Source organism: Loxodonta africana, chromosome 1 (genome assembly GCF_030014295.1).
Source record: "Loxodonta africana isolate mLoxAfr1 chromosome 1, mLoxAfr1.hap2, whole genome shotgun sequence".
In the NCBI taxonomy this organism is placed as follows: Eukaryota; Metazoa; Chordata; class Mammalia; order Proboscidea; family Elephantidae; genus Loxodonta; species Loxodonta africana.
In genome coordinates this window covers 191,057,921-191,075,675 of record NC_087342.1, presented here as the reverse complement: position 1 = coordinate 191,075,675, position 17,755 = coordinate 191,057,921, and the positions used below count along the sequence as shown (strand labels likewise).

The 17,755-nt window shown below is 39.1% G+C and overlaps 1 protein-coding gene across 2 annotated transcripts in view; it reads right to left on the bottom strand.

Annotated features, from left to right (window-relative positions):
* Positions 1-1,489: 1,489 nt before the first annotated feature.
* TPD52L1 (TPD52 like 1) overlaps positions 1,490-17,755 on the bottom strand; it is a 109,614-nt gene continuing 93,348 nt past the window's right edge. The window contains exons 5-7 of one of the 2 annotated variants that reach the window (XM_010594852.3): positions 14,637-14,675; positions 11,305-11,365; positions 1,490-4,186 (exon numbers count right to left, since the gene is read on the bottom strand). In XM_010594852.3, the coding sequence (XP_010593154.1) occupies positions 4,052-4,186; positions 11,305-11,365; positions 14,637-14,675 (235 nt within the window). In that variant the 3' untranslated portion in view covers positions 1,490-4,051. The remainder of the gene's footprint in view (positions 4,187-11,304; positions 11,366-14,636; positions 14,676-17,755) is intronic. The other variant, XM_010594892.3, reaches the window with a different exon arrangement.

The window sequence follows — 17,755 nt, the reverse complement described above, 5'->3', positions numbered from 1 at the left end:
CAGTTGGGGGTAAACCAAAAACAAATCCATTGCCATCTAGTCAACTGCAACTCATAGTGACTCTAGGACAGAGGAGAACTGCCCCATGGGGTTTCCAAGAAGCAGCTGGTGGATTTGAACTGCTGACTTTTTGGTTAGCAGCTGAGCTTTTAACCGCTGCGCCACCAAAGCTCTAGGCCTTATGTTAGGAATACATCAAAACAGGTTTCTTCCTCTTATTTCCCTATCATCTGTCCTGTGATTTATTCCTATCCAAGAGGAAATGGCCATTCAAGACAGGGTAAATAACAAGCCCCATCCCCACCTCCAACCCCCACCCCACTGCCACTTGCCTTTCAGTGGTACACAAATGGTGAGGACAGGAAGAATACCCATGCAAACCTGCCAGGTATTTTGTGTGGAACAGTGATGCCTGTCTTTATAATTCAAATGTCAGTTCCCATTTGAAGCAGGCCTGTTAGGCTGCCACAGTGAGAATTCTAGGCATGTTTCTTTGGAAACTGTTCACAGTATCCATGGATACCCAATCTGCAGGAAGCAAGGTGCATGATCTTTTCAGAAGCCACACAAATATGTACATATAGTTGCTCTGCATTAAAAAGCAGAAAGAGTGCAAAGTCTGATTACTATTAGAGATATGGTTAGTAGGAAAACAGAACTCCATCTATCAATACTGTGGATTTTTTTTTCCTGGCATGAAGACATGGAACGTAATAACCCCAGATAAAGGTTTTCTGTGGCTCTTGAATTTTATTTTGAATGTTTTTTCTGCAGTAATTTTCATAAATGGCCAACACTTCACAGAGAGACTCAGGAAACCTCTACTGGGTCAGACTCAGTACTGTCACTTAATAATTATATGAGCTGATCATTTGCCTACCAAGTTGGGGTTCACAGTTAGTCCTAAACTTTCCTCCCTGGGCTAATAATGTGTTTTAAAAAAGAAAAAATTGCAACGGTGCTATAAAATAAAATCTTATCTAGGAAGGAAAGAACAAAATGAAGATCAATCAATAAAAGAAGACAGCTATTGAATTCACCAGCAATGTCTATAAATATTTGAGCATTGTCACTTAATTTTTTTTTTTTTCTTTTTTTGGAAAAGAGATCTACTTGCCTGAAATTGGTCTTCTTAATAACAAACTCTATAACTGTGATGCAGTTTAAATAATTATTCTTGGGTTAAATGCAACAACAACAAAAAAGATTTCCTTCTTCCTGCTTTTACCCTGTGGACTGGCATTTCACCAGCTGTTACATAATTCTCCGTGTCCATGTATTTGAAAAACATCGATCACAAAGTCTCTGGGATAAATGACTGGTGAACTGCCTCGTGAAACAGAATTCTCTGTGCCCAGCATTTTTATTTAAGTAAAATGCCAGTCTTCATATTTAAAGGTGAGATAGACTTACGATGATACTATTTTTTGCTTCCCTTTATATTATGCACTAAAGGCCACATAGAAATGTAGCAATAAAGACTTCTACCATTCGTAAGTACAGATTATCAAAAGTAACCATAAGATTAGGACAAATAATAGTACAGTTTGAAATTTTATTTTAACACCAAGTTTGAAGGAGTTGTTTACATTTCATATTAAATCACTTTTTAACCTTATCACCATCTTCCTTTATTACATCCACCCCAACTCCAATTTGAGAATGAGAAGAGGCTGTTGGGGCTGAAGTTCACAAGGTTATTCACCATTTTATAGTAAAGCTCAACATGTTCAAGCCGACAAGGTAATTTTGGAGAAACAAACAATGCCAGATGAGCAGCTTAAATCCCCAGCATTCTCTCCAACTTACTAGTTGCCGTCAAGTCTTTTGGAACTCATGTCGAAAGCCCACTGTAAATGGCATGATTTATCAAGACATTTTGTTCCATAGTATACTGTTTGTCCTGTTTTCTGTGGCACAAGAGCAGACTTAAAATAGCTAATTGAGAGTAAGACACAGATTACTTTGCCAGCCTGACCTACCAATAGGAGTAATCTTTGAGACATGAGTTGAAAGATAAAGTTTCACTGTGACCACATGAATATTTTCCATCAAAACCCAACCCAGTGCCATCGAGTCAATTCCGACTCATAGCGACCCTGCAGTATTTAAAAAAGTGGTAAAGGGTTGAATTACAGAATGGTTCACTTTTTTAAAAAGCCAATTTGTTTTAAAATCACAATTGGAATTTCTGATTGTTGGAATACATTTTTTGTCACAGTTATCATTCCATGTACATACAGTCTTGACATTCTCCCTAATTTGTCCTGCAGCCTATGGATTGAAGTCATGGTCCCACAGGGCTGAAGCTAAACACCGTCCAGCTGGCTTGTGACTGCTAGCTTGTCCACTGCAGTGGGCAGGGACTCAATTTCTCTGGGCCCAGTTTGCAGTTACCTGATGAATTTGAAATGGTCCGTATTCATAAACTCACGGCCGCCTTCTTTTTGACTGCGTTCTTTACATTGTATCTTATTACATACAGTACAGTTCCCCCACACCACCAGTTGTGGAGACAACTCCATGTGTGACAGAGTAGAACCGTGCTCCACAGGGGTTCCAGTTGCTGATTTTTCTGAAATAGATCACCAGGACTTTCTCCCAAGAAGCCTCTGGGTGTACTCCAACCACCAACCTTTCAGTTAGCAGCTGAACGTGTTAACCAGCTGAATTGTGTTTGGCTTCCAGCCCTGTGGGACCAATGACTTCAATCCATAGGCTGGAGGACAAATTAGGAAGACTGTTAAAGCTCCTCCCAGCAGGGCTTCTTTGTCCACTCTGGGGGATAAACTTTACAGCCCCATTCCCTCTGCTAAAATTCCAGGTCTCAGAGATTACGTGGCCCTGAACCAGACTGATTTTCAGTGAAGTGTGTGAATTATCCTGCTCCATTAATTTGAAGAGAAATTTTCAGATTGACTTTACTTCGCTATGGGACATATACCCACTTCTATCTAATAATAAATACCCAAAAAATGAACAATTTACATACAAATATCACATATATATTACGTGGACTTTCTAAATTGTGAGTTTTAATTAATAGGTCTACTCAATATGCATCTCAAAAATTTATCTTGATGAGATATCTTTGCCACCTAATAACAAATGTATGTTCCCATTTAAAAGAGGGAAAGAGAAACATACAGTGTGAAAGGTAAAAGTTACTCCAGGAAATCTGGTTGTTATTAATATGATGCTTTTTTCCATATGTGTCAACAATGTGCAAACTGGTCAGGGTTGCAAAACTCTGGTTCTCCCATTTTTTGGATATCCCCCTTTTAAATAGATATTCCTTACCTGAGGTACCAACTAGGTAGATGGGGAGAATTTCAGAATTGGAGATTCTTTAGCAACCTAGGGTAATGAAGTCACCATTACTTGTATATCTTCTCTCATGTTCACCCCATTAGCAGTAGAAGGTGATTTAAAATAGCATCTGCAGAATCGCAGCCAACAACTTTAAGGCCGTCAATAACCTCTAAGACTTACAGAAATTAAGAACTCAAAATCTTATCATTAAAAGTAATTAGTTTCATTGCTGAAGTAAGTGTATGTAATTTATGTTGGTAAGGGGGATCATAAGGAATTTAATAAACTTTTCGATCAGTCATCCATTGCTGGAGAGTCATAAAGAGCTCCGTTCTGTGAATTTGACAGCACTGAAAGGGGGTGTTCCCTCAGCCTTCACGGACATGCATATCGTAAAGACAGTCAATGCAAAAGCCAAAGCAGACAATTCATAGTTACCTGTTTGGAAAATGTACATTAAATTACAGAAAGAGAAGGGTTGTGACCAATCAGGTATCTGCTCAACTTAGAGCATTTAAAAGATGGCAAAATATGAATACTGAAGGTTGGTGGTCATGTGTATCAATACAAATACAAATGGAAATTATTTTATTCAACTCTGTGGAGAGGCCATTTGAACAATAGTGATGAGCCCTGGGTTTCTTCCAAAGGGATTTTGGTCTTCATATGTAGATATGCGGCTAGGACATGGGGCTGGGCAGGGGCTGGGCCTCTGGGTGCGGCTACAGCTGGGAGGTGCCTAGCACTGCAGCTCCTCCTCCTCCTCCTCGACCCGCCGCGGGCCTCCAGCGGAGCTCTGGGCGCTGGCATGGGCCGTGGAACTGAGCACCTCTTCAAAACTGCCTCCACTGTGGTTCGTCCCGCCTACTTTCGTCTGAAACGGGCAAAAACAAAAAAACAAAAGGTTTATTATTATTACTATAATGTTTTCATAAGAATGACAAAATACTGATTACTTCAATTTCAGAAATACATTTTATTTTCTATAAGTGAGATGAAAAGGATGTAGAGAAGTTCATTTCCTTTAACAGAGTGCTAAAATGTCCGTTCATACTTGGGTTCGGGAACAGGATTCAAACTTTAATTTTGTATCAGAATTTTAGCAACACCGTGGAAACCCTGGTGGTGTAGTGGTTAAATGTTTCGGCTGCTAGGTCAGCAGTTTGAATCCACCAGGCACTCCTTGGAAACTATGGGACAGTTTTACTCTGTCCTATAGGGTCGCTATGAGTCGGAATCGACTCGACGGCAACGGGCTTGGCTTCTGGTTTTCTATCTATTCCACATCTAGGTTAAGATCCCTAGTCCCTTCAGGAGCAAAACAAGATCTGTGGATTTCTGAGGTCTGTGCGCCTCTGCCCCACCCCCGTCAGAGAACCAACTGGATCAAAACAGAACTGGATTTTAGATTTAACTCCTCCAATTTTACAAATGTATAAATGTCACTAAGTGACTTAAATTAGGCTTTCTACTTGGGACTTAACATGACAATGTGGATTTCTGTGAATGTTCTCTTGAACAGCTGTAGTGGTTCAACTGAACGTGCTTTCTAGATGGTCTCTGCTGTGGGAGGTGGCCATAGGTTAGTCTTAAGGCACTGGTAATTTCACACCTGCCTGGGCAGCCTGCCTTTATAGTAGAAGTAGCCCTGAAAACACAAAGTCATAATGCTCTACCAGGTTCCCTTTTTGTGTTCTTGTTATCAGCTTATAAAAAATAGAAGCAGGAAGAAATCAATTTACAATTTAAAAATATGGTTAAGTATTTCAAAAAAATTCTTATTAGAAAGGCTTTCAAAAGAATATGTAACAAAAAGATGGAAACAACCAAGGTGCCCAGCAATGGATGAACGGATAAACAAATTATGGTATATTCACACAATGGAATACTATGCAAGGATAAAGAACGATGAATCTGCAAAACATCTCCTAACATGGATGAATCTGGAAGGCATTATGCTGAGTGAAATTAGTCACAAAAGGACAAATATTGTATGAGACCACTATTATAGGAACTCAAGAAAAGGTTTTAACGCAGAAGAAAACATTCTTTGAATGGTTATGAGGGTGGGGAGGGAGGGAAAGAGGTATCCGCTAACTAGGTAGTAGACAAGAATTATTTTAGGCGAAGGGAAGGACGACACACAATACAGGGGAAATCACCACAACTGGACTAATCCAAAAAACTAAAGTTTTCCAAATACAACCAAACACTTCAAGGGACACAATAGCAAGGGTGGGGGTCTGAGGACCATGGTTTCAGGGGACACCTAGGTCAACTGGCATAACAAAGTGTATTAAGAAAACGTTCTGCATCCCACATTGGTGAGCGGTGTCTGGGGTCTTAAAAGGTGGCAAGCAGCCATCTAAGATGCATCAGTTGGTCTCAACCCATTGAGCAAAGGAGAATGAAGAACACCAAAGACATAAGGAAAATACGAGCCCCAGAGAAAAAAGGGCCACATAAACCAGAGACTCCAATAGCTTGAGACTGGAAGAACTAAACGGTGCCTGGCTATCACTGATGACTGCCCTGACAGGGAACACAACAGAGAATCCCCAATAAAACAGGACAAAAGTGGGATGCAGGACTCAAATTCAAATTCTAGTTAAAAAAAAAAAAAAACAGACTTAATGGTCTGACTGAGACTGGAGGGACCCCAGAGGTCATGGCCCCCGGACACTCTGTTACCCCAAAACTAAAACCATTCCCAAAGCCAACTCTTCAAAGATAAGACTAGACTATAAGACAAAATGATACTGGTGGGGAGTGAGCTTCTTGGCTCAAGTAGACACATGAGACTATGTGGGCAGCTCCTGTCTGAAGGTGAGATGAGAAGGCAGAGGGACAGGAGCTGGTTGAATGGACATGAGAAATACGGGGTGGAGAGAGGGAGTGTGCTGTCATGTTGTGTGGAGGGCAACTAGAGTCACATAACAATATGTGTATAAGTTTTTGTATGAGAAACTGAGTTGAACTGTAAACTTTCACTTAAAGCACACACACAAAAAATATGTAACACTCCAAAATACTTAATGCATGTCTTAGTAATAACCACATTGGCCTTCTTTAGCCATTAAAAATGTGGAAAACCAGTTGGAGGAAAAGGAAGGTATAGAATAATTATGTTGCAATTGACAAATTGCCACTCACATCTCAGTGTCACCCAAGTGATCAGTGACGGGAACGGGAACAACAACAGGAATGTGCGTTACTCAAAATGCACTGCCCGGACCTGAGCTTTTAAAAAATGGAACCAGGGTTTTAAGCAGTTCAATCACTACCAAGACAAGCAAGCACTTTCCTCCAACGGTCACTAAAATCCCTCACTGCCTCTTAGCCCTTCTGTTCATTAAATTGAAATTTGCACTCTGTTCTATGGTTTGGGGCGGGGGTCAGAAAACCCCTTCTGTACAAAGCTAGACAGTAATATTTTTAGGCTTGGAGGCCACAGTCTCTGCCATAAATACTCAGCTCTGCTGTCGTAGGGTACAAGCAGCCATACACAAATTATAAGTGAATGAGCATGGCTGTGTTCCAATAAACCTTTATGTATAGACACTTAAATGTAAATTTCCTGTAATTTAATTTTCTAATTTCACAGAATATTAGTCTCTTTTTGATTTTTTCCAACCACTTAAAATTTTAAAAACCATTCTTAGGTTGTGGGCAGCCAGCTGGATTTGGCCTACAGGTTAGTAGTTTGTTGATCTCTGTTTAAAGCCTTGATTTCTCCTTTCTCTGTGGGTTATCTTGGCATGAAGAATGGGGGAGTGTTTTCAACTATGTAATTTTCCCTATCCTTATTTCTTTCCTTAGAGAAACAAATCAGATTGCATCAATGCAATCTACTCTATTAATAGTCCCCATTCTCCTCTTTTTTCTCTCCCACTTAAATTCTCTGTTGCAAGAGAAATCGCACACAGTGTTGAATCAGGTGAATACCAATTACTGCAGTACTCTTCTGAGCTTTGTTTCATTCTACTCTCCCACATCTGATTTTTGTCGAGTAAAATGAAGAAGGAGGGAACCTATTTGAAAATAACAATTTGGAAGGCAGTGCAATAAAAGGGGTTTCCTAGCTATGTGGGTTTAATGACCACATACTGGAATACTTTAGGCAAAGACCTGCTTAGGTAAAGATAGGGACTATAAACCTCTCCTGGACCCTTCCAAGCACAATTCCTTTCACTCAAGAATTTTTTGTCTCCATGTCCTGAAAATTATAATTGTTCTTTGCCTAAAATTCCATTTGAATTACTGAGATGGGTTTCCTGATCTCTCATAATAAAACAGCTGGCTGATGAACAAAAGGTATAACATACCTTGCCTTTTTTTTTTTTTTAAAGGATTTGATTCGGGTCGTGTAACGCACAGCCATGCGCCACATAACATCCCTTCGAATAACGTCTGACCACATATATGTCCGTGGTCCCGGAAGGTTATAATAGAGTTCAGAAATCCCGATCGGAGAACGGGACATAGTGGATATATCTAAGGTCAGTTAGTAAAATGTTTGTCTTAAAATGTAGTATATAGTGTGACTTCCTATGCATTAAAAACATTAAAGAAACACTTCCAGATACACTAAAACATCTTTAATATAACACAGTAATAATATTTTGATGTGCATCACAGAGTAGTGCCCGTTTGTTATTATGAACCATTGTATGTACTTCGAAGTTTTAAAATAATAGGCTTTACAGGGGTTGGTTCATAACTATGGGTTGTGCTTAAGTCGGATGTTCATAAACTGGGAACTGCCTGTATAGAATATGGTGTTTGCACAACACCCAAATCACATAACATCCTATTTCATAGAACACATTGTGGACATTAAGTGACGCATGACTGCATTCATCAAAAAGTAGATGCCCTAAAAATATGGTCTGCTTACAGGGGTGCAGAATGGATGGAAGGGAAGCAGTCCATGATGATTCACTGGAACATGGTAGAAGACACCAAATGTAGTTCCACAGGAACTGGTTCTGGGGCTGATGCTTTTTAAACCTGTCTGTCTGTGGGTTTCCTTGTTTTGGATGAAGTAGAGAGTATGCTCTTTGACTGTATCGGTGACGTCAGCTGAGATGTCATAAAGCATTGCAAAGATTTAGGCAGAAAGGGCTAAATTTTATGTGATTGTGATGAATTGCCAAGTTTTTCACAGAAAAACTATCTACAGAATTATGTATAAAGGAGAACAATCAATTGGGTGCAAACGCCACACGGTGTGTGATGGACTGTGTGAGAAGGTGGCAGGAGTGGACCTCACTTCAAGCAGAACATTATCTCTAATAGAACACAAACATGAGCATGGTTCACTATAAGTGGTGTTTTAAAAATCGAGCTGAACAACAGTACATATGAAGAGAAAAGCAGCATTTAGACCTGAAGGAATTTCACTCATTCTTACTGATTCATGAGTCATTCTCTCAAAAAAAAAAAAAAAAAAGCAGTCTTGGGTCCCATAATTGAAGAAAGATATAAAAATTTTGGAGATTTAAGACAAAAAAAAACTACGCAGAAAATAAACTACATAAAGCAGGGTTAAATAAATCTATTATTTAGTCTGGGAGGGGGGAAGAGTAATGAGACATTCATAATTATTGAGGAAGTGGGAGGTTTTACACAAAGCATGATTGTCAGCTATTCTCCATTGCCTGGATAGGGAGAGAAAGAAGAAGTAGGCATTGGCCATGTCAGAGGAGGTGGATGGGATGTGAGTCTCGTTAAACCCATAGACAATCATGCATGCATAGAATCCACTTTCAGGAGGTCTTGACAAAGGCTAATAGCAGATCAGCTGAGTTAGGGATGTGCACATCTGAAGGAGGAGGCAGGTTCTACACCATCCATCCCGATAAGGTGAGAGAAGTGAGAGACGGGGGGTGTGGACCAAACACTTAAATCATACGTGAGCTATGAGCTTACCAGAATTTCCTGAAAGCAAATGAAAATAGGTTGCTCTTTATTCTTCTTGCGTTTCTTCATATCCTGTTCTTCTAAATAAAACCTAAAAAGTACGACTTCTCCTTTATCAGAAGTTATCTAACAAGTAAAGAATTCATCCCCCTTGGATTGTTTAAGGCTAATAATCAAAAGTTGAGAAATTGAATTCCTAGGATTTCTGAGCCTTTTGTTTTGATACTAAACATTCTAGCAAAAGAAATGTCTGCAACACTGTATGTCCCTCCCTTTCAAAAAATTTCCTTACAAATGGGGCAATTTAATGTCTCCTAAAAAAAAAAAAATTTTTTTTTTTTTTACTGGTTCAAGCTCATAGCGATCCTACAGGACAGAGTAGAACTGCCCCATAGAGTTTCCAAGGAGCGCCTGGTGGATCTGAACAGCCGACCTTTTCACTAGCAGCTGTATCTCCTAACCACTACACTATCAGGGTTCCTATAAGTCAGAATCGACTTGAAGGCAATGGGTTTGGTTTGGTGGTTTTGTACTAGTTCATGCAGGTGAAAGATGTGGCAGTCTGTAGGAAAACCCTATGGGGCAGTTCTACTCTGTCCTTTAGGGTTGCTATGAGTTGTCATCGACTCAACATCAACAGGTTTTTCAGGTTTGGACTGGTTCGTGTACATTCAATAAGTTATAATGCTGACATGCAAAACAGTGAACTACTAGAAACGGCTGGTTAATGAATGAAACCAATGAAGGCATGGTAAACACTGAGCAATTATTTCATTCTTGGGCCTTAAATACTTAATCCCACATCTAAATAAGTAGAAGACTATGGGAAAGATCCTCCCCTAAGGGAAAGACTCTCTGGGTCAAAATCAAGAAGAGCATCTAGGACCTCTAGAAAAGAATAACTTACAACCTCAGATATTCATATCAGGTTGTACATTTGAGAGAGAGTAATATGGTGATAGAACATTCAGAAAGAACTGCGTAATCCACGTACACATATATCTGCTTTTGATCTAGTTAAAGATCAATCATATTCTTAATTTTCCTGGTAACAGTGAAATACAGAAGTGGCCTGTACACAAAATAGTGATAACTGTTAGAAGATGTAATCAAGTCAAGTTTATGAGATATCTTTTTATTAAAAAAATGATCATTTTAGCAGTTTTAATGACTTTTCCTGATTTTATACATTTTAAGATGATACTGATTTTATATTTGCTCTTTTCTCCTCTGTAGACTAGCTTATTTTATCTATTCTCAACCAATAAATTTAGTATTTTTTATGGTTAAGTGCTACGGCTGCTAACCAAGAGGTCAGCAGTTCAAATCCACCAGGCGCTCCTTGGAAACCCTATTGGGCAGTTCTGCTCTGTCCTATGGGTCGCTATGAGTGGGAATCGACTTGACAGCAGTGGGTTTTTGGGTTTACCATGTAATAGGCCTATTTTCAGTTAATACCCAGAGATCAAACTCATTGTTACAGAATATCTTGTCATTCAGTATTTCATTACGGTATTTTGTCACTCAGCTTAACATTCCCTCGATGATAGTCGTATTGTCCTCGGCATGTGAATTTAGTGAACAATTTTAGGTTGCTGATGGGTTGTGGATGGCAGTTTAATACATTGCACTGAGTTCATTTTTGCTGGTGCAAGCCCAAACTAGAGGATCTTTGAGCTGTTATCGAACTTTTGCTCACACTCTAAATTCAGATTCACATATCCTTTACCCCACCTACATTTCTCTCTCACATATCTACTTTCTGTGGGATAGCATTAAGAATTCCAATCAGCAAAGAGATTGGTAAGTAATGAATACAACCCCAGTTCACATTAATGAACAATTTGCCCCTGAATGGATTACACAGACAATTGTGTAATGATACAGTAACACTTTTCAATACTGGTTTTATTTATAGATTGATATGTGAGGGAAAAGAATCGACTTAGTGCAAGTTGGCCTTCATGGGTGCATAGAATACTGGCTAGCACCACCTTCGAACTAACCACAGCAATGACTAAACTGTCCTGATTCAATGGACTTAACCACACAGAATTCGCTTGTCTGTACCTTAAGGCTTGTGACAGTTGTCTCAACCCTCTCCTCAAATGATTTGAAAGTAGGAGAATTCCTAAAATTAAAAAGAGAGAAAGAGATCAGCACCAAAGACCTGGCTGTCTTAGCAACCATGATATTTAGTTTTCTGCTCTTATTGGTAAACATCACCTCTGCAGCAGAGCTAGCTGTCATTTTGTCACCTACGCCAACCATGTTTTAAAATACATTTCACTTCTGCTAGGTTAGGTCCAGATACCATAAACTGACACGTATGATTCTAAGTCAAACGGTCAGACACTTAACTGTAGAATAAATAATACAGCACTTGGCAATGGTCACCAGTTGCCATTGAGTCAATTCCAACTCATGGTGACCCCATGTGTCGTTTCTGCAATCTTAAGACTGAAATAATTCTACAATGCACTGCATATCATTTCCAATGAATTGAAGGAGTGATAGGGAGCTTAATTTTTCATTTACTAATTACATCTCTTTCTATCCCAACACTCCTTTGTCTAACTCAGTTTTTTGTAAGCAATGGAAAGTCTGTCTGAAGAATGTCATGTTTGAATTTTCCCACTTGGAGATGTAAAGCTATTTATTATTTCAGTCAATATGAAGCATGACAGAAATAGTTCAAGGAAAAGAATGTTCATAAGTTTTTTCTCTTCCATGTCGTAAGAAGTTATCATTTTGTCAACTTCCATGAAGTGATATTTCTGACAATTAATGCTTTCATTATTTTAAGTTAAAATATACCCATTACTAGTTTAATACGTGACCACAAATGGTGCTATTAGCAGTGTTTTTACTTTTCCTCTCTCTTACCAGACAGAAGCTTTCAGAGTCTATTGGCATTTTATTTGTGATTCATTCACTGTGTTAAAGAATTTATAAACTATCTCGCTGCCTTGAGAGTTAGATGCTTCATTTGGGGTTTAATAGTTTTGAGCCCTGGTGCTCAGCTCATTTGCTAATCAAAAGATTGGCAGTTCGAATCCACCAGCTGCTCCTTGGAAACCAGATAGGGCAGTCCACCCTGTCCTATGAGGTTGCTATGAGTTGGAATTGACTCAAGGGCAACTTTTTTTTTTTTTTATATTGGATTTGGCCACATGCCATTATCATTTAAAGATATCATTACGATTAAAAACGGTCTCACCAAGTTCAACGAAAGAAACAGTAAATGAACTAACAATGTTTCTTGAAACTTGTATCCATGTCAGCTTTCAGCAACAAGGACTGCCATCATTTTTAAGTCAAATAATTCAACTAAATGTTATTATCTGTGATTCACCACTTCTTATTCTCTTTTAGTGCAGCAAAAAAGTAAAATGAGAGAAATGTTTACTTCTTATTCTCTCTTAGTGCAGCAAAAAAGTAAAATGAGAGAAATGGCTTAGGAAAACATCATAAAGGAGAATGGCTAAAAACATGGACTTCATTTTCTGGTATGGAATGAAGCAGGGCTCTAGTATTATCAAGAGAAAACTAACATGGAAAATACATTTTTGGGTGAATTTGGCTTTGTTAGGAATTGCCCCCTGAGACTGTGACATTCCACATGGTCAGAAATTCATTTGCATTCAGGCTGCATGAAATAACTATGGTGAGTTCAAAGGGCCCAACCTCAGCATCATACCTTACTCATGACTCAACTGTCAGTCAAAATTTCTATGAGTAATCCTTTGTAATGCCTCTCTTTCATGGTGAAATATTAGTGGAATTATACCTGAATGGCTCAAAAATGATATACTGGCATATATATACACACACACACACATACATATACACATGTATATATATGGCATCTTATGTCCACTGCAGTTTTTATTTGGTCTGCTCACATAACTATCATCAGTCGGTTACACAGGACCACAGAAGGCACACAACTAAGTCTAATGGGTATGTGTCACATGAGTAAAATCATTTTTATGTTAATTTCTGGCAAGCTCATGGAGACTGCATCTGACCCATAAAATAGATTCCTAGTTCAAAGAGAAAAACCACGTTAATTTTTTGCAAGCCTTCTTTGAACACCCAGATTTAAAACCAGACAAGGAAAGGAGCTCAGAGCCACAGGTTGCAGTACTCAATTTGGGTTTTCCTATTTTTTTTTATGATAGGGCAGCAAGTCTTTCAAGGATGAACTAAGCAATCTTGAATCTATATTCCATATTTATCACCAAATTAGGGAAGCCAAATACTGTGTTTAAATTTCCAAATCGACAAATTAACTGAATAACCCCAGTATAGAAGAGACTTCATCAGACATAATAGAACAGACATTCCTCTAATTAAATTATAGTAGCATGCATGCTAGAGAAGAGAGAGAAACAGTCTAATCAGATTTAATCATAGCATATGCAACTACAAACTTTAATACTGCAAATGATCCTAGAATGAATTTGACTTCAGTAATCTCAAACGGTTTAAAGTAACTGAATCCCCTCTATAATGAATCCAACCCCCAATATACAGAGCAGGTACGAGAGGCACAGTCCTGACTGATGTGGGGTGGGCTCGAGAAACTTGATTTCTCCCACTACCCGTGGGGGCCCCAAGCAGCTCTAGGGCTCTGGAGAGCATCGTGAGAAGAGCAGTGAGTCTGGAAACTGATAATCACTGAGGTGATTATACCAAGGCTGCAAAGCTAATTCTTGGACGAGCTGACCATCTTCTGCCTCCCAAACTAACATTTCTTCCTGTGTACTCTATTATTATTAATTTGATTTCATCGGGTTCTATCACGAAACCACGCAAACATGAAAGATGACATTTAGCTAGAAGAGCTTCCTGTACAAATTTTCATTGACCAGTCATTTTAACAACATTTTTTATTGTTTAGTGAACACCTCACCTTAATACCAACCTTAACAAATCTTAATGATATTCTTTCTAGAAGAGTAGCCTTCTTAGTCTTCTACCCTTTTGTTTAAACTCTCTCCCAGACCTGCATTTAATTTTGTTGAAATAAGAGATGTATTTCAACCATTGCAAGCGTGCTTGGAATGGTCCAGGCCCTGTGCTAAGTGCTTTACACAGATTACTTTGTTTATGCCTCCCTACAGCCATATGAACCCATAAGGATAGGTTAAGTAACTTCTCTTGCTTCACATAGCAGAGACTGTTTATTCAAAAGCCCAAGTTCATCATACCATACTTCTACGGAATTGTCAGCTTTGTTCCTAATGACCATCAGAAAAGAGAATGAGACGGTTCGTGGCACTTCAGTAATTTCCTTTTATATAAAGGAAACAAACAAACGAAGTAAATGTCAATAAAGTAACAACTTTACACACATTCTGCATTAATATTATATAAAAATAATTTACACACATTACCTCATAGCAGGCATACTTATGGAATGGCGAATGGAGTAGCTTCAAGGCAAAAGCAGATTAAAAGGGGAAAAAGAAAGAAAAAAGAAAAGAGCATAACATAAGTACATGAATAACTTCCTATTCACAGTATTAAAACAGCAATACAAATATCTGAAATATGCTCTGCCCACTCTATCAATGTATTTGTTTCCCTTGGGTGTAACCGGCTACTGTCAGCTTCCAAGGGTATAAAGGAAGAGTAGGATCCATGGTTGCATGTTATTTCACTCCTTGTTTTTTTTAGGCTCCCTAAGTCAGGAAATCTGAGCAGAACGTCTGGTTTCCCCCAGTTCAGCCCAGCAGCCCATGGCCATCCTCTACAGATCCAACCAAGGTCTTCCTGCCCTGTTCCTGCTCAAGAAGACAGTAAAGGATGGGAAGGGGAGCCAGGCAGATAGAAGCTAATGGTTCCATTGCAGAGCAGCTGTCCAGAGGAATGCACATAGTTAACATAAGACATTCAAGGAAGCACATGCCAGGCAAACGATTCACACAGTTTAACGTAAGAACAGGGACTCAGCATCCATTCTGGTTTAATTGTCAAGAATATCTGGTACAAATATAAATATTCCTGAGAATTCTAAGGGACTCAGCCTTCTCATCCTTTACTCCCATGTAGCTGACTCATCTTCCCTCTGTCTATTATTTTCCGTGAATTCTACTCAGAAATCAGGCTGGGAGGAGGGAGGAAGCAAAATGGGGTTCATTTTCCTGGGATAGTGCTCCCGCATCACATTCTTCAACACAGTCAAGAAGCCAATAGGTCAGGGATCAAACTCATCACCCTTCTCTGACAATATCCACTGAGGTCATTAGTGTGGGCAACACTTCACTAGACCACAAAGAGAAAAGGACACAGAAATTTAGAGGATACTTACGATCTTACCCAGACACTCTTTAGAAACTATCGACAAAATATCTCCTCAGAAATCACATGAAAAGAATTACTAAAAAAAATTTGTCAGCACTACCAATCTGTTCATCTCTTTAAATATATGCAGTTTTCTTCAAAAAAAAAAAAAAAAGATGTTAAAAACAGTAATAACAATAAAATACCAGGTAAAAGAAGGCTACACTAGAGGCTTAGAGCTGACAACTAACTGCATATTCCTTAACATTGTTCTTTTCCTATAACCTTCCTTCTCTTCAACTTCAGAAGGCACAGAAAGTTGAAGGTGAAACGCCTGCACTAATGACAGTTACAAGAAATTCAGAGAAACATGACCATCAAGGGAAAATAATTTTCTGTTTCTCAACTTTACTTTCTATAAATTTTATAAAAACACCCAACTCTCAAATTTCCACTTTCCTTTTTTCCATTTTAAGTGTGGATGAAGCAAAGACCTCTGCTGGTGTGGGAAGAAATGAGGCAGAAAGATTCCTATGAGACTGCTCAACAGTGAAACTGCTTAAAGTCAGAAATGAGATAAATACGTGCCTAAACCATTTTCAAAGCAGCCCTGGTGGTGCAACAGTTAGCCAAAAGGTTGGCAGGTCCAGTGGCTCCTCAGGAGAAAGACCTGGCAATCTGCTTCCATTAAAGATTGTTGTTGTTAGGTGCCCTCGAGTTGATTTTTGACTCATAGTGACCCCACGTGACAAAACAGAACTGCCCCATAGGGTTTTCTAGGTTGTAGTCTTTATGGGAGCAGGTCACTGAGTCTTTCTTCTGCAGAGCCACTGGGTTAGCAGCTGATCATTTCACCACGGTGCCACCAGAGCTTGAGGGCACCTAACAGCAACAACAGCAAATAAATTTCAATATATTAAGTGCCCTACAGTCTGTATCTTCCTGGTCATTAACTCGCTCAGAAAAATGCAACTGCTTTTGTTGTTGAGGCAGCGTGTGAAAGGAAGAGAAGGACCCTGGGGAGCAGCAAGGGAGCTGGCCACTTTTTGCACGTGGCCAGTACAGCGCTTACCCGATAGAGTGAGATCTGCAGCCAGGCAGCACCAGAGAGAAAAGCAGGAGGGAGTTAGCATATTAGGATGCAAAGAAACAAACACACTGCCTGCTCTTTGTTGTCCCCTCTTTCAAGAGTTCTAAAGCAACATCAGGTAATTCCATCCCTTACTCAATTTAGGTTTCTTTGTTTTGTTTTCTTTTGTTCTTTGAGTATAAAACCCAAACTGTTGCCATTGAGTTGATTCCGGCTCATAGCGAGCCTATAGGGCAGAGCAAAACTGCCCCACAGAGTTTCCAGGGAGCACCTGGTGGACTCAAACTGCCAACCTTTTGGTTAGCAGCCGTAGCTCTTAACCACTACATCACCAGGGTTTCCTCTTTGAGTATACTGACTTTTTAATGTGTCTTAAAGTTTATTTTGCCGATCTTTTAGAAGTTGTGCTCCTTGGGTGGTGCAGTCAACACCCTCAGCTGCTAACCGAAAGGTTGGAGGTTCAAGTCAGAAGAAAGACAGGAATCCAATTTGGAAGAAAGGCCTGACAATCTACTTCTGAAAAATCAGCCATTAAAAACCTTATGGAGCATAGCTCTACTCTGCCACACGTGGGGTTACCATGAGTTGGAAATGACTGCAAGCAACTGGCTTTTACTATTCTCTTGGATGTATAGAGATGGTTGAACTTCTCTTGAAAAATTACTTGCCTTCTCCAAACATTTCATCCCTACCAGATCACAGTCGGAGCAAATTCACTGCAAAGCTCAAAGAAAATGCCGATATTATTATAAAAATGAGTCCAATGTCTTGCATTTCTTCAGAGTACTTTCATAACTGTGACTTCAATTTAATTTCACAGGAAACATTGTAGGTAGGAATTAACAATGTTATTTTATAGTACAGAAGAGACTGAGCAATTCCATGACCAGCCCAAGGCCACTTCGCTTAACAGTGATCAGGTTAAAATGAGAATACTAGCTCTGGAAATAATAATCTATTTTTACAAAACATATAAATTAAATCCTAATATAGTGTTTCTCCTTCAGTTATTAAAATGCCCAAATTCTAGGTTTTCAAAATCTGTGCATATAAATTTGGAATTACTTTAAATAAAAACTGTGATGTGCTGTTTTTCTTCCCAGGTATATGAATTTTGCTGGCAATCTTTTTGGTCAAATT